Genomic DNA, 20036 nt, shown 5'->3' with positions numbered 1-20036 from the left:
ATACCATGAAAACAATGAAATGAATTGGACATTTAAACAGTGGTATATAAATAATTTAACATAATTGAAATTATATCTCATTAATTTATTGAATGAATTATTTGACGTGTTACACTTTCGCACACGATGAACATGAATTGCAAAATAGAGGTTCGTGTTTCATTTTCGAATTAATTTAACACGAATTATATTAATTGATTGCTTTTAAGTACTATAAAATTAAAAATATTAGTATTGCAAATAAAATTTATGCACGAGTGGTATAAAAAGTCTAATTTAGTGGTTAAAAATAGTATTAAATTATTTACACTTGAACTTGTATTTTAGTGTTTTGTTCAGATTTTTTGGCAATTGATATTATTTTTTATTCACTCCAGAGGAAGAACCTCTATTTTAAAAACTAATATATTCGTATTCGTATATATAATTAAGCAACTTTGAAAGAGATTTTTAATGACATTAACACTTTGAGCTATATATTTATGGTTTTATAATTTTGGATCATCTCCGTGGTATACACACGACCATTTTCCGAATATAGGGTCTATACTTCTTCAAGCTTCTTGAATTGCTGTGATGAGTTTATTTAAATTTGTAATACTTTTATGTCTAATTTGATTATAAATTTCTAAGGGGACCGACACCAGAAAAACTGAAGCTAATGAAACTTGTCATTATTGTCAGAATAATTGAACTGTCACCATATATCACTGTTGTGTAACTTGTGTCGATTTGCTCCTGTGGGATGTTAAACATAAGTAGAACCATATTTTTTTATAAATTAAATCTATACTTGTCACCAACTTTTAATCGAGGAGTCTACATTTTAATTAAAATATCAATTATGTATTATAGTAAAAGAAAAATATAGCTGGACATTATTATTTGGGACATGCATTTCTTAACATTTTTATATAATTATTTATGCTTTTATCGGCACAGTAATAATAATTAATACTTATCTATAATAATAAAAAACATGAACTCTACAATTGGGTTAGTATTTCTTTCATTTTTAAAAATATTTCTCTTCCATATTATTTGTCTATTAAAATTTTTATTTATGTATTTGTTGAAGGTAATTTCTCTAAAATTGGGTTAGTATTATTTTAAAATAATTCTGTCTAGGAACCAGCTTTTAGAGGAGTTTACATTTTAATTAAAATATCCATTAATTAAAGAAAAATATTACTTCATATTTATTATTGTTGGATAAGATTTATTAGCATTTTCATACAATAATTTATGCTTTTATTGAAAATAAATGACTAAACTAATAATTGTGTCTATAATAATAGTAGTTTTATAGTTGGAGAACTTAATTTTAATTAAAATCTCCATTATGTATTTGTAGAAAAATATTTATGTATATTATATTTTGGATATAGGTTTATTAACACAATTATTTGTTTTTGTTGAAAATAATTAATGAAAGGAATAATTATGCAACTACAATCATAATACTAATAATAACACTACAATTGATTTATAATATTATTTACTGTTATTTACTATTTATTATTGCTATTTTTTACATTATTATTTACTGTGTATTTTCTATTTATTATTGTTGTTCCCAATAATTTCCTTTATTTATTTCAATATTATTAGTGATTTAATTTTTTAAAAATAAACTTTTAATTTTTTAAAAATAAATTTTATCTACAATAAGATTTTTTTGATACTTTAATTCTTCTACATACTTTCCTCATCCATTCCACTTATTTTGTGTCTAAGTTTAATCAAAATAATTCGTCGAATTTTCGCTTATCCCATTATATTGATTATCAAATTTCGAAAGCAAAACAGTCGTTGAACACAAAAGGTTGGCGTATGCGACCGAATGCATGCACACAAGCTCCACATAATTCGCCGTGCGAAAGTGGCTTCACGGTCTTGACACACATTCATTGAACCTTTGGAGAAATTTATTTGTCGGATAGCAGGTACCGCCTCGGAAACGAGACCGGTACCATCGTCCGTTCAACACGTCGGACAAAGACGGAGACGAATGAACGTGAATTCGACTCGTGCATGTCTTCGGTGGGAGAAGATGAAAATCTATAGCAGGTACCGGTGGTGCTAGCATTGAACTTCGGTACTGCCAAGTTCATTGCTATATAGTGGTTTGACTAATTGATCGGCAGACCATTCCGTACGTGAACCTGGTGCCGTTTGTGCCACCACCACCGTCAACGGAACCGATCCAGTCTGCGCACAGATTCAGTGACTTGTTTTTGTGATTGTTTACTTTACGTTGAGGAGGATCCTTTTGGCTTTCCACCGACTCTCTATCCGGGTATGATGATTATTTAGTTTTACTGTGCTGGCCCAGTCTAATGTGAAAATCACAGTTTTCACAAAAATGGCAACACATATTTAAACTATGTTTAATGTTATTAAATGTACAAGATAATTCAATTACAGTGTCAGAAATTTTAGACATATTAAACTTCTTTATAGATGCAGATATATAAAGGGAAAACCATTTAAATTAAGTATTTTAATGTCGAAGTATTTTTAATGAAAAGAAATAGAAAAAATTAAATTTTCTTAAATTAAGAATATCCTCTCATTATTCATAATAACAGTTGTTTAAAATGATATTAATTTGTGATATTTATTATTTTCAATAGCCAGTTTATCTTTTTAGTAATAAGTACAAAATAAAAGATAGCTTTAAATATTCAATATATGTTCTCTTTACAAGCTCAACAACTAAAATTAGAAAATAACTTCATTTTTCATTTATTCGGAAACTAATTTTTATTTTATTCTTTGTTCTTTTACGGTTATTAATACCACTGGTTACATTATTAGTTTTTGAAGATTCCTATCACCTTTTTCTTATTATATTAAAAATTTTTAATAGAAGTCCATATACATTTTATTGTCTCTTAATATGGAAAAAGACAGTAAAATAAATATTTTATTGTTTTCTTTTATGGTAAAACTTAATAAAATAAAAGAAATTACACATTTTCTGAAAATATATAAATGTACGATAGATTATAGAAATTATTACTGTCACTTTCTTACTATAAATTTATGTAGTTTATTAAGAGTATGTAATAAAATATTTTTTTTCTGTAAATTTATTGATGAGCATAAGTCATATAACTCTAAAGTTTTTCTACTCACATAAACAGACGAAAATAATCGAAAGGAAAATTTTTTACGTCATCGACTAGTTAAACTGTTTTAATAATTGCGGGAACTATATAAACTGATAAAAACTAACAACTTGTAAATTATTAGTGCAAATGGCAGTCAACAAATGTGATAGTGTGCAAATGGAGTCTAAAAAAAGGTAGTTCCCGTTTATATTAATTTTAACTGAAATTTTAAATTCATGCAAATATGGGAGAAATTTTATTAAAAATCCAAAAGAGAAAATATACCTTGTATGTGTGTGTTATTAATCACTGTAAATGTAGTTAATTGGTGACTATATTTTTTGAAATTTCTTTCAAATGTTGACAGTACTTATTTATTAATTGAACCTTTGCATACTTTCCAATTGTATATTCGTTTTAAAGTTAATAGGTATTGTTTAAGATGACTTTCTATAAAACGGTGTAAAAGCTATTTATTTCATGACAATTTGACGATGTAGTTATTATTAATAAATATTCTATTGTTATTTTATATTTTATTTTTTGCTCAGAAATAAAAAGTACCAAATTCTTATTATTAATTAAAAATTTACTAATTATTAGTTCCTTAATTATTATAATATATGAAGAACATGTATAATGCAGTGATAAAATGACAATATTCACAAATAATAAATAAATTCAAACGGTTTATAACATAGTATTGTAACTGCAATTTTACTTCTAAGTAGCACTACTAAATTAAAACGTAATATAATGAAATAAAATAAAATCAAAATAATTATTAATTGTATTATAATGTCCGTGACTTATTGAATACAAATATAATTTTCTCGACTTTCTTTTTAGGTCATTTATCTGAATCAAAAGATTCCAAAGCTCGAAGCCAAGTTCAAGTTTAAAATGGTACCTGATTTCCTATGAAAAGTGTGTCAGACATTTCGTAACATTGCCATTAGCATACCGTTAGTAAAAATGGATGTCAAATCTTGGGCAAAGCATGTTTCGTTTTGAATGGGAAAGGATGCGATTGCACGCATAAATTAAAGCACTAGTGGTGTTAGCTTGTACTTTGCGTTTAATAAATAATGTTGGCAATTAAGTTCTGGCACAGCGTTTAAACGATTCTTACTGATTTCCTACGTGTAATTGTGTATAATTTATTTACGTTTGTAATTAAATATTCGTTTCTGTTAACTACGATTAATTTTACATAATTTATTATAGTATTACCACTTAACTTTACGTAGTATAACAACTTTTTGAATATATAATTTTATATCTTATATTTACATTGACATTAACTGAGGAATAATTTGATTGTTTTTATACTGCATTACTCTAAATGTGGGTTGAAACGAATACTTTCATCACCTCAAAAATTGTTATTAACCATCAACCCGTTAACATCCTTTTTTATATCGGTATAAAATTGACGAATTACGAAATCCATGACATACTTTCAACTTTAGGCAGGTACCGTTTCTTAAAGTCAGATTTTAAGATCTTCCGGTTTGGAAAACAGTGTTTTTATATTGAGAGTAAATTATTTTAACATTAGTTATTATTTAATTACTTTGTTCATTTAAAATATTATTTACATTATTTTACGTTATGAGAATATATATATATATATATATATATATATATATATATATATATATATTTCTTAATTAGTGAGATAATTTAAAATACTTTCATCTTAAAGACGACCCATTGACACCAATTTTTACTATCGATACAAAACTGTAGTCCAGGTACCGTTTTCCGTTTTAGTTTCTATTACGAAATTGTAAGTGGCACACTTACTTCTAAATTATAGGTGCACCCAAATTTATATTGTACTTGAATAATCATGGAAACTATATTACACATATATGCATGAACACTATTTACATATATTTATGTAGTAAAATATGGTATTTGGAAAGTAATATAATAAAATATATGATCTGTGATTTTTGTTAAAAATTAATTACCAATTACTTTGGTAAGTTTAGACACAATAGGTAATTAACTATAAATATGGTTTTTTGTCAATAATTTATAAAAATAAAAAGTGGAAAGTAAACTAGAAAAAAATATAACAAATATATAATTGCAAATTAAAATTTGCAATTAATAAATTTAGTGCTGAGAAGAAGCTAATATAAAATATAATGTAATGAGTTATAAGTGGGGATAGAAAGTAAAAAATGCGCAGCAGGTTACATTTATTAAGTATTAACTTCTTCTTAACGTTGATTCCGTTAACCTATTTTTATTAAACAAGTATATTTTTTTTAAACTAAATTTCATACCAAGTTCAAAATTTTAGACTGTGCTATAAGGGGGTAATTTTAGGGTTATTGAGCTGTTGACAACAAAAATTTGATATTCATAACTGAACTGATTTGTTGTGTTTTTAACAGATTTTTGACATGTTATAGTAAATTTCAGATAGATAATTAACTCCGTATTAAGGGAAACGGTAAATATATAGAGTATATAATGACAAAAATAATATTTAATTTGATATCTCTAATGCTCAGAATATTTCAATTATACTTGAATTGTTTTTTTTTTTTGATAAGAAAAATTCTATAAAATTTACAGTATAATTTGAAAGCTTGGATATTACTTTTTAAGTTTCGTTTAGTTTCCTTAAGAGTTTTGGTACTGTTGGCAACTTTTAATTTAAAAATATTTAAATTTGTTAATAAATAAAACAATATTATAAAGTTAAGTATAGAACATTTTGAAGAAACATTTTAAAAAGTTTAAAGCCCCTTATAGTATTGTACAGACATTTTGTCTACCTAAAAATGAACATTTTATTCACTTCGAATAGAGTTTTTTATCAGTTTATAAAATTTTTATATGCAACAATAGATCTTAATTTTCAATTCAATTTCATTAATAAACTCTTATCGTACCTTTTATAGAACTACAGATGTAAATTTATATATTCTCAGTTTTTTCGTTAGAACGGACAAAGTTGATCAACAATTTGAGATTTAATTAACAGGGATATAAGTCGCCAAAAACAAGACAAATCACCATTTTCAATAGGTCAATAACAAAAATAAATTAAACTGAACCCCACATACCACCTTATCATAAACTGTAACAAAAATTTTTAGCTAAATAATTTATAAATAACAAATTTAAATAATTTTACCTTATTTATAGGTGAGCTCTAAAACAAAAATATTAATGAGTAAATGTTTATTTAATATTACACCTACTGGTGATTTTTTAACACCATAGATAATTTGTTGCAAATAACATTTTAATTTATTTTATTAGCAGAGACTTAATGGTCAATTATTGATATATTATCATTTGGAAACAAGGTTACCCTTGCCTAGAAAGGATCTGTCATGGTTTAAACAATGTATAAAATAAACTCGGCAATTACAATCAGTCCTAAAGTGGGTTTATACTTTTAAATAGTGGGTCGTGATTAACGACCGGATCAAGTTCAAGAAGAGAATTAATTCATTACTTCTTAAACATTTAAACAGCTGAAAAATAAAATGTTTTGAGTGTCCTACTTTTACAAACATTCTAAACTTATATGGAGTACCAAGCGGAATGTTCATTGTCTATTAGTCAAAATTTTAAACAGGCAACTTTTTTTTAATTGGAGACAAATATAACAAACTTGCTTTATTACAAGATAAATTTGCATGTTTGAGAGACAAGTGTGAAAAAACAATAGTCCTTTTTACAAAACTGTTGTCAGCGAAATAAAACATAATTAGCCTATTATTTTTTATCTTATCAAGTACAATTAACTTCTGTATGTAAGCGAAGCAAATTACTTGCACTACTAACTGCTTATAAACGGAAGATTATATTCAAAAATGTGCATAATTAATACTTACATCAGTTTTATAAATTGAATATTCTATTAGTTTAATTGAGGTTACCTCACCTTTTTTTATTACTATTTTGTATAAATATGTTTGTGTGCATCCCTAGATGAGCATTTTGTTTGTTGCAGTATGGCACCGAATTTACTGGGCAACATAATGCTTGGCAATTCGGCGGATCCTGTCCAAATAATCAGCAAACCGGTGGAATACCACGACCGGACGATTTCTCAACCCCAACCGCGAATTGTGAAAGTCACCGAAACCAGAAAACCTAACCAATCTACTGGGCCCAAATACAAGTGGGAAATTGTTTGGAGGAATGTGATAGCCTTTATCTACTTGCACACGTTTGGTTTATACGGATTATATTTGCTGTTCAATGGCTGTCAGCTTAAAACTGTGTATTGGGGTAAGATAACATTTTATTTAATTTCATTTGATCGATTGATGATCCGATGGACAACACGTTTCATATTGGTCGGTTCGAAAGGGTTGGTTCGTGTACTGCGCGTGACCGCTGATTACTTCTCTTCGTACCTTATGTGAATACATTATAGTTGTTACAATTTAATTCAGTAAAAGTTAAGTCAGCGAATTCTCGTGATTCCCTAATTACATTCATTAAACATTTAACAAGACATAATATTTTCATCTATTTATGTCGATTCGTCTCGATTCATATAATTGACCCATTTGTTTATAATAGACGTTTCAATTAAATTAAATTGATAGGTCGATTTTACGGAAATTAGTTTGATATGTGAACACATATCACATATTCACGTTCTATTTAACTTGATTAATCGATTGAAATTCAAGATGATTTTGCGAGATAATAAAAATGGCAGGATGTTATTCAATATTAATAAGTATAATGTAATTTTATAATGAATTAATTATAATTAGATAAAGATATCGAAGATATATTCTACAACCTATTACAATTTATAAATATTAAACTTTAAAAAAATTTAAAAAAAAATATTTTTCCTGTGTGGTATCGACCTAATTTTGCCAACAATAACATGCCTTTCACTTAATTAAGTATATTAAAGCATTAAAATTTAAAAGCTCATTACTTCATTAAAGTTTTATTGATATTATATCAGTAAGCCTCCTATTAACATTGTAGTGTTCTATTTGCAGATTATAGTTTTGTTTTGAAACATTATACTATCAATTAAACAATACAAAAAATATTTTCTAGGTTTAAACTCTTGTTATTATTGATTATTGATATTATTGATATGTTTCTACTTGTGTTATCATTATGAATACTTTCTCAGGATTTATAATTAAACGTTCGTTATCTGATCGCACATTAAAATCTCCTCCATATAAATTGATTTGAGTCAATAATTGTCTGTTACATGTACAGAAAAGTATATACAGTATAGATATTCATAATAAGCCTAGTAATATACTTAGTTTTCAGCTTCTAAATATAGTTATAATGATTTATTTATTTGTGAAGGAATTTTTATTGTATATTAAACTTGTTTTCTCTTTAAAAACATTAGATTTAAAACACAGTTAGATATTTTCTCTTTAACATAGGTTAAGCTTTGAAAGTAGTTACAATGAAAAATAATTAAATATTATTTAAATTACAATAAAAGTGTTATCTCTTTGATCACTTTAAGTTAATTTGTTATGTCATTAAAATAAAATTTTCTTTTCAGTGCTCGCCGTAATAATCCTGTCTGGCCAAGGAATAACAGTAGGAGCTCACAGATTGTGGGCCCATCGAACGTACAAGGCGAAACTGCCCCTAAGAATTATTTTGGCCTTCCTCCAGACAATGGCGTTCCAAAACCACATCTACGAATGGGTCAGAGATCACAGGGTGCATCACAAGTTCACGGACACGGACGCGGATCCTCACAATGCCAAACGAGGTTTCTTCTTTTCCCACATGGGATGGCTGATGTTGAAAAAGCACAAGGATGTTTTTATCAAGGGAAAGACGGTGGACTTGAGTGATTTAGAGGCCGATCCGGTTGTCATGTTCCAGAAGAAGTGAGTAATTACGTTACCAAGTTGTAGTTTTTGCCGGCACAAATAAATCAGTCGGATTGAAAGCCGGGTCTTACTAATAGACCATTAATTATTGTGCGACAGGTTTCAGAAATAGAATAGTTCAGATGATTTTTCAGGTTGCGGTTCGAAATGCCTAGTAGTAAACAGCAATGTTGTAAATGTAAAGATGTGCAATTTCTGTGAGAATTGAAGCATGACATAGGTGTTAGTCTGATCTTATTTTCATATTTTCTATCTACAAGCTTAATTAATTCATATATTATATATAATAAGTCAGATTATTAATCCGTGATCGATATATTCCTTTATATATTTATATATATACAATTTTTTTAGCATTTTTACTTTATACTGGGCAACACCATTTATTTATGCATTTGCAATATGTCAAAGAAATTTTATGTTAAATAAATAAAGTTATTCAAACTCTGAATATTGGATGTCTATTCCGTTCTTGTTTTTAATATAACAATGGAATAATGAAGCAGTTTGGTTTCTGCGCTATTTAATTTGATGTTTATGCTCTATTTGTTGTTAATAGAAACATAAAAGTGGTCAATCACGTTATAAAACAAAAAATATCATTACGTTATGGTGATGAAATAATCAAAATGTGGTATGTCAATCATTGACACTACTTCTAATTGTTTTGTGGTAGGACATAATTCCAATCAAAATGGAGTTAGAAAAATATAAACTCTCAATGTTTAACCATCACTTTATTTTAAAAGATACAATACAAAGATTGGAAAGATATAAACAAAATTTTGATGCTAAGTTTATCGACTTCTGTCTTCATTGGAATTGTAGTGGTTTATCATTTTGACGTTTAACCATCACACTATTTTAAGATATTCAATAAAAAATTTTAATAAAAAACGTGAAACAAGTTTTCAAGATTAATAAAGATGTTCAGTTTATTGATTTTATCCACATTAGGTTTTTATTTTTTTCAATATTTAACGTCTTAACAAAACTTTATTTGAAAAGATTTAATAATAATAAATAAAGAAAACTTTGGTGGTCACATTATTGATTTAACTTGAGTTGATCCACATTGAAATTATAGGATTTTAATTTTTCAATCTTATGGTCTTACCATCACCAAATTTTAAAATATTCAATAAAAAGATTTAAATAAAAATATGGTAACGGTTCACAAAAAATAGTAAAATAATAATAATAATAATAAAAATAAAGAAAACTTTGATAGTCAGTTTATTGACTCGAGATGGTCCATATTGAAATTATAGATTCTTACCATCGCTCTATTTTAAGATACTCACTAAAAAGATTTTAATAAAAATATGGACACGGTTCTCAAGAAAACTTTGATGGTCAGTTTATTGAATTGAGGTGATCTACATTAAAAACTTTTTCGACGTTTAACGTCTCTTCATTACTCTATTTTAAAATATTTGATAAAAAGATTTTAATAAAAAATATGGGAAAGGTTCTCAAGATATATAAAGAAAATTTTGATGCTCAGTTTGTCGACTTCAGTTCATCCCGATTGGAATTATAAGAACTTATAAAATATTTGAATATAGAAAGGAAAGACCATTCAAGTATCACAATTAGGATTTACTACCACCAATGGTGCTATAAAATTTTTTTGTTGCATAATTTTAGATTATAAAATAATCTAAAACTGATTTGATTCCATAATTTCTACAAATTCACTTCTACAAGTAATTAAGTTAATGAACTTATTCCATTAAGTATTAAAAAAAGTATGTATGTAAACATACGAAAATTGCATTACTAATTTAAAAGACAATGCATTCAATGTATGTCGTATGTATTAGCACGATACCGTATCCAAAGTGCGGTTGCTTGTAATTTATTTGCTTTCTCACTTTTCAAAACTATTTTCTTGACACAAGATATAACTTTCTTGATAAATTTTAGTTTTATTTAAATGTACTCATAAACGACAACATTATACAAATTACCTAGACTGCAACATTTAATTTAAACGATCAGAAATTTTCTCTACACTTCAAAAATAATATCACATAAAATTATTACGTTGTTTAGTCAGTAACTTTACATGAAACTATTGGCAGATTAAAATCTGTTAACTAATACTGGAATTAATGCATAAATCTTTGGGAAAAGTGACACTAATTGCACTCATTGCAGTTAATTAGAAACAATTTATTTATCAGTTTAATGGTAACCGTCTGAACATATCGATTAGATAAATGTGCATGTGTATTTTACAGTGAAAATTAAGCACGAAACCATTAAAGAAAATAGTTGGGAGAAATTTTATAAAATGAAACAGGTGAAGTTTCCAACAGTTTTATGTACAATTATTTAATATTAGTTCACTATTTAAGATTATTCTGTGAGTATTGTGGTGATTATTAATTATTTTAAAAATATTTATTTTTAGACACAGAACATGGCAACTAATTAGTGCAATTTACTATAATAAATTCTGAATTGCTGTTTAGAAACTTTAGTTTAATACTATAAATTTTAGTATTTTTACTTTCAAGTTTGTAATTGAGCTTTTACTTTATGTGTAGCATAATTAACAGTATCTTTCAGGAATAATCAAATAAATTAAATAACATGTGAATCTTTAACCGAGATTTGAAAGTCTGGGATGTTTGCCGACTTCTTTATGTATATTGAAAAAAATTGTCTGCTGAAAATACTATTTACAATAAAATTTCTAAAAAAGAATAAAATTTTAACGATTTAATCACGTTGAAACATCTGGTGACATAATTGTAGTTGGATTTAGTAGACAATTAAAGTCGAGAAAATGGCGTTTGGCAAACATATTTGCATTTTACATTGTTATGTCTGATTGTGTTCTTATTACTAACCAATTTATTTCGTTTCAATTTTTTAGACAGTACCACATGTTTATTTCCTTTGATATTAACTACATAGAATTAATTAACGTTGCTTTCTAAGTTATACTAAATTGTTCGTTCATAATTGATTATAACAAGGAGTATGAAACACTGAGCCGATAGCCTCATTTGTTAATTTTTGTGTGAGACCGAACGGGGTTGGTCACTGATTAATTTGTTTTACACCCACTTTTAATATAACAGCATGAAAGCTACAATATCAGTAAGAAACAAATGGGAAATTGTTTTAAACTATAACTTGTGGGTTGGTTGTCATTTTGCATATAAATAAATTTATGGTTACTTAAGGCGATTTTGAACATTTACATTGAACATAAATATTAAAAAATATTTGCTAGTTGATATAAGAACGATTTTCTAATCGGTGTATATAAAAAAATCAACCATCTGAAGAGACATTTTACAGATAAGGATAATTAATTTATGTTCCAATTTCACTTTTAAATGTTTTGGTATGGAAAATACAAAAATATATTCTCATAGATAATTAACTTAATTATACAAGTGAAAATTATACATTATTTATTAGGGAAATAAAATAAACTTCAACATATTTACCCCATTGTTTTTTTTAATTTACAGTAATTCTCCTTCCACGATTTACAATTGTTTGTAATAATTTAATTTAATGCGGTAAAATGGTTATCAGTTTTAGAATTTAATATTATATTTTGATTGTTACTTTTTCCATTATATTAGTAGTGAATATTTTAATTTTTAAGACTTTTTAATTATTATCATTGCGACTGTAACAAGTCATAGTTTATTACTACAATAAATGAGTTTCCGGTCAATTAAAATAGATACCTAGTAATTTCCTTGCATAAATAAATACTGTCTGGTAATGTCAATTGCAAAAATGTTGCTGTTTTTGTCCTGGACTCTCTAAGATGTACATTTAGGTCAGTCTTCATTAATGAAATAAATTATTATTGAGTATCCTGTTAATATGTGAATTATAATATAATAATAATGTGCATTACTCAGATATTATGGTGAAAAAGTAAATAGAATAGATATAGTAGTGGTCATGTCGTTGTTGTATCTACTATGCAACTGGTCAATCTAATTTTATTATTTTAAAAATTGAATACTTTTTTAATTTTCAATGGACAAAATTATAGCTATTTATTATTAAAATTATAAGCTTTTACTTTATCATGGACTTTAATTGTTCTCTGTGAAAATCGATTATTTACTAATGGTCTTTTGCTTATAATTATTTAATTATTGGTCGAAGTGAAACTATAATAAAAATTATAATTCAGAGTTATCAAGACCGTGAGAAACATGAAGAGATGGCTAAGAGTTTATTGCTAGATAAGTTAATCGTCTATCGTATTATTAAAAAATTTAAATAAACTTACCCAGTGGTATCTCCAAAAAAAAGCCTGAATTGAAAAACTTGAAAGAAGAAAATCGACAACTGGAAAATTCTAATCAAGAAAAAAAACATTTTATAAATATGATTATAGTAGTTTTTATAATACTGTATGAAACAACAATAGTACATTAATATTATTTTAAAATAAAATAATTCATGAGAAGGCCCGCAAAGTAGTTATTCACCTAGAACGATAGATATTAATGTTAAGATACGTTTTTGTTCCTTCTTTAATGGACACTCTTTTTATTAAATTTCGGAGGATCAGTGGTCTGAATGGTAACCTTTAGTCCCATTAACCCAGATTATTTTTGCCGTTTCCTTATATACATCAGTTCGTGATTTTCGTCGCTTTGACCACACTTTTTCATTAATACACTTAAACATCGACTTGGCTTTCTTTTCGAAAGCAGTCAGATAGTGAAAGTGAAATGCATTCGCGCTGCACAAATTGGATTTATTTGAAAATGGTTTGATGCACTTTCGATTGTAATGTTGGTTGGGAGATGTAATATTAGTTGGATATTTTATAATTACAAAATGACCACGTCATTTTAAATTGTTTCATGCAATAGTGGAAATGACAAGCGATTTATATTCAAAAACTTTTGCATAATAGTTACATAATTGTTATAATTTTATAACATTAAATATCTAAAATTTTACAAATTGAATTCTTGAGAGATATCCAAGAAACTTAAAGGAATAAAGACATCATATAATTCGGTTAATGGTCGAATCTATACCACGGAGGGCTAAAGATATAAAACAAAAAGGATATTATACAAAGTGTCGATATTTAATCTGTATATAAAATCGTTTTCGTTATGTCTATTTCTTATTACTGTGTTTAAATTAACTGTCTAATTATTTTCCAGATTCTATCTTGTGTTGATGCCTATTGTTTGTTTCGTCTTTCCTGCGTTCATCCCCTGGTACTATTGGGGAGAGAATTGGTGGTATGCTTGGTACACCGCCGTTATTTTCCGTTATACCTTGTGCTTAAATGGTACTTGGCTGGTAAATAGTGCTGCCCACATTTGGGGAACCAGACCATATGATAAGTAAGTAAAAAACATTATTTTTTATATTACATATGTCCAAAGTGTCACAAATTTACATTATATTAAGATTAATTTTTAGTGAACGTTATGGTAACTATTATAATTATAAAATTAATCATTGTGGTAACCTTTACTATTTTATTTTCTCATTGGCTTAACTTTTAACAACAAAGTGAAATTGAGTTTCGATTTGGCATTTACGCCACTATCATTATGCATAAATCACGTCGAATGGGAAAGTGATCAGGATTTTTTATTCCCCCTAGAATGGGATGCAATCGAAAACGTTCGAAACGGGAATCTATAAAATAACTTGTCTTTAAATGCAATAGAAATTTGCAGTGCGCACGAAACGAAAGTGAAATTGCAATTGGATGTAATTCTTGTGTCTAATTGGTTTTGAAACTAAACTTCTAACTTGTCATTAATGCCCAATAAGAATGTAATAGATTACATACAACATTTATAAGTCACTGACCCTGAACATTTCGGATTATTGTTTCAAATTGTTCCGTTGAGCATTGGCAAACAACAGTTTAAGAGAAATTAATTGGTTTTATCTAAATTACAAATTAAATGATTACATTTTTACATTCTATTTTAAATGATTGCACAATTAAGATTTTTTTGTTTGTTTTCAGGTCAATAAAACCGACCGAAAATAGGTTTGTGGCGTTCATGGCTTTCGGTGAGGGTTGGCATAACTACCATCACGTCTTCCCCTGGGACTACAAAGCGGCGGAACTGGGCAATTACCGCCTCAACTGGTCTACCTCGTTCATTGATCTGATGTCGAAGATTGGTTGGGCCTACGATCTCAAAACGGCTTCCTTAGAAATAATCCAGAAACGCATAAAACGTACCGGAGACGGTACTATAAAAGCCAAAGATGTGGGCGACGGTATGCATCATGATCACGATCACGATCACAGTGACGCCATTTGGGGTTGGGGTGACAAGGATATGAATGAAGAGGAAAAACAAGACGTCAGAATATTTAACAAGCTAAAGGAGACGTAAAATGACGGTTTTATGTTGTTTATAAGTCACTTCCTTATATTTTAATGAATGTTCTTAGGTTACTTTTATAAGTGATGTTTACGCTTAGGCTCGTTCATGTAAATATATTCACGCTGATCAGTAAATGTAAAACATGCGCTCCACATACCACCGAGCCAGTGTAATCCGTATTAATCGATGTTCATCGGTTATGTACACAATGTTACCTATCGTAAACGATAATGTATTAGTAGTTTGTGTCCAGTTTAAATAGTCATATTTTAAAATCGTTGTACAAGCCGTCGAGACTAGAATAATATTTTATGAATTAATGTTTATATATTTTATAAAATATTTTTCTTACATTGATTCACTTATGTAGTGTGATACTTTTAAAATTATGTATTAATTTACATTAAAATATATTTTAATTGAAGACGATTAATAATTTATTAGGTTTAGGGCTAAATTATTTAAATTTTCTGTTTTCGAAATTAATTTATTGAAATATATTATATATTGTTGTTTTATTTGTTAATATACTTTTTTGTTATGTATACGTTACAAAATGTTATATATTTAAAAAAGTTAATAAATGGCTTTAAAATAATATTCAAATGTTTCATGAATAGTTGTTAGTGACGAGTCTAAATTTAATTTATAAAAAAATCATGGTCTGCTTATGTTAAAAATCCTACAAGGAGAAAATGACACCAAAAGTGTATTATACATAGAGTGAAACACGGTGGAAGTTCAATTATGTTATGGCGATACCTCAAATCTTCTATCGCAGCCCCCTTTAGAGAGATTTACACGTGCATAAGTGGTGTACCAGTCTATTGACGACCGGACGGTCACGATCACACTCTGTATTGTCCTGCATTTCATCGTAAGACGCAATTCCCCAATATGTTATCCATTTACTAAGGATTGTTATTGCAAAAAAAATGCTGAATATAATCGAAAAACGAGTGTGTGCATTGTTTTTCCAAAAGAGCAAGGGAAAAATTTATCTGTAATATTTTAATTTCTAATTGAACGTAAATTACTTGTAGACTTTTCTAAAATTTCTTTGAACATAATACACGTGTTGGTAGTGGGTGCGTGATTCGTGCGTGATATACATGTGATGATATGCACGTGACTAGCATGTGACCGTATGTGATTGGTGTGTGATTGACACGTGATGGTGCATGGTATACGCGTGACTGATGCGTGATTGGGGCGTGATTGATGCGTGATTGGTGTGTGATTGGCACGTGATCGAGTGTATAGACGCGTGATCGATGATGTGTGGTAGATGCGTCATTGACATGTGATGAATGCGTGATCGTGCATGATCAGTGTGTGATTGACATGAGAATGAGAAGTAATTGGTCATTTGATCATATCGGAATTTTGGTGAATTTATACGTTTTTAGTAATTTTCTTGGAATGTAGAAAATTCTACATTTTTGGTGAATCTTTACGTTTTATTATTATTTTTTGGGTTTATAATTTATATTCTGTATTTTTGCGTTTTTTTTTTGTAATTTCCGTAATAAATTATACACTACAACTTAAATTAAATTTATTAAGACCTGTATATTTTTAATAATATTTTTCTTCAAGAGAGAACTTAACTAAACAATCTAAAAGATAAAATAATAAACATTCAATAACAACACGATTTTTACATTCTTTTTTCAATATCCATTGCTTTTGAACATGTATTATATATTATAATTAAATATTAAAACGTGATCATTTGGCCGGAAGCATTGACACGATTTTACAAATTTAATAAATAGCACAGGCGTGAATAATTTGCCTCACACATAATTTTATCGCGTTAACCTTCAAAATGATAATTTGTAACTTATTCATTGAAAAAAATTACCAGGACTCTAAAGCAATTTATATGAAAACATATTTTATTAGACAATACATTATTGTTTCGTACATCGCTACACAATCTGGTTAGTAAAGAATGAATACATGATTGAAAACAATAATTTCCGGAAATTATCCGCATATCTATTCATGAAAAGAAAACAGAAATTCAACTGAAATGTTTCTGGTAGTGTGTGTTTTCATAATCAGCACCTCTGGCATACTTGTAAGTAACTAAAAGGAAATTCAATTAAGTGTACAAAGAAAGTTTTTGTTGCAGGCCGAATCTAATGAAAATTTTGGATTACCACCATTTTTCGACAGCGATAACACAACTTTTCAGGCATGTGTTTCATCCTCCGGAGTAGATATAATAGAATTTAGGAAACTTATTCCCCCGAATAATGAAGAATTTAGTGAAAGTTTATTATGCTTTTTGAAGTGTATGGGTGAGAAAAGCGGCTTCTTAAATGCGGATGGGACTTTGAATTTGGAGAAAATTAAGGCCAAGTTTGAATTAGGTTATATTAATGATACTATGAAAGTTACGTTTAACCGCTGTTTAAAAAATGTAAAGAAGATTGAAACTTGTATGGATATTATGCAGTTTCGATGGTTTTGCTGTGATGAATGATAAAGAATATTGAATAAATAATATGTTTATTTTTATTAATAATTATTTTGTTGAAATCTATATATCTTATAAATTTCTTCTTTTTAAGAAAATAAAATTCTATGATATGATTTAAAAAAAATTCTACCAGTCCTAAACTGGCCACAAACGATGGTCTTTGTTGTACTACCGATCAAACAATAGAAATTTCAAAATTCAAATAAATAACTAAAAACTTTAAGCTTCTGAAATCTTAAAATTTACTAAACTAGTTGAAAGTTCCAAAATACTAATAATTAATAAGAATCGTAAAAAAAATATTAAGCAACCTAATGTATTGTGTATTATATTTGAAATAAAGAATATTACTTGCAAATGTGGAATAATTAAAAAACATTTTTAATTTCATTCTTTATGTTAATACGAATAAAATATTTTTATACAAATGTAGTTTGTTCAGTTTTTAGCTATACATAGAAATACATTATTTTAAAATTATATATGCAGTTTCAATTATTTTTGATACTTGGTAATTTAAATCGGCCACTTGAATAAATGAAATAAAACAATAATTTTGAAATTCCAAATTTACATCGTAAAATTATGATTATTATTATAATAATCGACACAAAAGCGGAATAAATAAACATCTAATTATGTGCTAATCAACACAGAACCAGATCAACCTTTTATACAAATATAAAATTATGTACATAAATTACTCAGTAATACATTATGACATTCACAATGCTGTTGGAGGTGCAGATTTTGGTTGTTAGTTTCCTTTTCATTAATGTTAATGTTTTAACGTTTAAATTAATATTGTATTAATAAAAAATATTTTTAGGCTCAACTTTCAGTACCGCTTAACAGAATTTTCTACTCAATTGGCAACGAAACTGTTAAATTATGTCAAACTTCTTCGGGACTAAATCTTGATGAGTTGAATACACTTTTGGATCCAGAAATAGAACCTAGCGAAAACTTTCTGTGCTTTCTAAAATGTTTGAGTGAAGAAACAGAACTGTTGAACAATAATGGAAAAATAGACCTGGATAATTTTTATCCTGAAGATATGTTAGATGATGTTGAGGAGAAAGTTGAGGAATGCTTTGGGAATGTTGAACAAATACGTGATTGTGAAGATATGATACAAATTTATGAGTGCTTTAAAATATTTTTGACATCCTAAATTTACAATTACTATAACTAAAATATATTGGAATTTTTTAAGATAATTTAATATGTGTGTCATTTATTAATATTTGTTTTATGTTATATGTATAAATATATTGTAAAAAAATATGATTACTTTTTATTCCCAACTTTAAGAATCAATTTATCAAATGGATATTATGTTAAAATTGGGTTTTACTTGTAAACAAATTGAGGTACTAACTAATATGAAAATATTTAATACAATTAAACGTTTTTTCCATCTCAAAAAAATAACGATAAAATAAGTATGTGTAATTTCAATAGATAATAGCTAAAACTACTATATATAAATATACAATGAACTTTGAATGAAATACATTTACTGAAAATGTTGCCGTCGTTGGTGTTATTGTTTGGAATCGTCGTATCAACTTTAGTAAGTACATTTTTTTATATATATATATTTTTTACACCAAAGCTTTTTAAGGGTGTGCCTCATAGACCACCCCCTGGATTCCCACTTAATCTACTTAACAAAGAAGTCATTAATAAATGTGTTAATGCCACGGGTGCTAATTTATCAGAATTAGAAAATCTGAAAGGGGCAAAAGTTGATGTATCTGAATCTTTATTATGCCTATTTAAATGTGTTGGAGAAGAAAGTAACATTTTGAATGAGGATGGAACTGTAAATTTGGAAGAGTTGAATCAATTACCTAAATCTAGACATCCTAGAAAAGATATGGAAGAAAAATTAAATAAATGTATCAAAAACGTCGATCCTATTAAGGAATGTTCCGATATGAAGAAGCTCCACGAGTGCTTTAAACCTCCTAGTAGAAACTGAGAATTTTTTAAATGATTTATGTAAGCTTAAATATTGAAAATAAATAATTATCCATGAAAATTTTTGTTTTATTACTAGTGTATAATCCTTCAAATGTATTTCAATTAACACACTATAGGCGGGCAGCAAAATAGTCCAAACTAAGTTGTTGAATGATAACAAAAAATAAGAGATAATTCTTTCAGTTCC

At 27.5% G+C, this 20036-nt stretch overlaps 1 protein-coding gene across 3 annotated transcripts; it reads left to right on the top strand.

Annotated features, from left to right (window-relative positions):
• The first annotated feature begins 2088 nt into the window (after window positions 1-2088).
• Window positions 2089-15895, top strand: LOC109608668 (acyl-CoA Delta-9 desaturase-like). Of its 3 annotated transcripts, none has more exons than XM_049964305.1 (5): window positions 2089-2299; window positions 7105-7385; window positions 8659-8995; window positions 14173-14358; window positions 15000-15895. In XM_049964305.1, the coding sequence occupies exons 2-5, from the start codon at window positions 7106-7108 to the stop codon at window positions 15376-15378; spliced, it is 1182 nt and encodes a 393-aa protein (XP_049820262.1). In that variant the 5' UTR covers window positions 2089-2299; window position 7105; the 3' UTR covers window positions 15379-15895. The 3 variants fall into 3 exon arrangements, with proteins under 3 accessions (XP_049820262.1, XP_049820261.1, XP_049820263.1); XM_049964304.1 differs by lacking the exon at window positions 2089-2299 and adding an exon at window positions 3251-3310; XM_049964306.1 differs by lacking the exon at window positions 2089-2299 and adding an exon at window positions 3977-4081.
• The last annotated feature ends 4141 nt before the right edge of the window (window positions 15896-20036 follow it).

Source organism: Aethina tumida, chromosome 3, assembly GCF_024364675.1.
Source record: "Aethina tumida isolate Nest 87 chromosome 3, icAetTumi1.1, whole genome shotgun sequence".
Classification (NCBI taxonomy): Eukaryota; Metazoa; Arthropoda; class Insecta; order Coleoptera; family Nitidulidae; genus Aethina; species Aethina tumida.
Note: the sequence above shows the minus strand (reverse complement) of the source record. Positions and strands in the feature narration are given on the sequence as shown.

Excerpts from the sequence above, each read along its gene's own strand:
- LOC109608668 (XM_049964304.1), top strand. The coding sequence starts at position 3,264 with ATGGCAGTCAACAAATGTGATAGTGTGCAAATGGAGTCTAAAAAAAG. Across the intron at positions 3,311-7,104 it reads CAAATGGAGTCTAAAAAAAG|TATGGCACCGAATTTACTGG; the intron begins GTAGTTCCCGTT and ends TGTTTGTTGCAG. Across the intron at positions 14,359-14,999 it reads GGAACCAGACCATATGATAA|GTCAATAAAACCGACCGAAA; the intron begins GTAAGTAAAAAA and ends GTTTGTTTTCAG.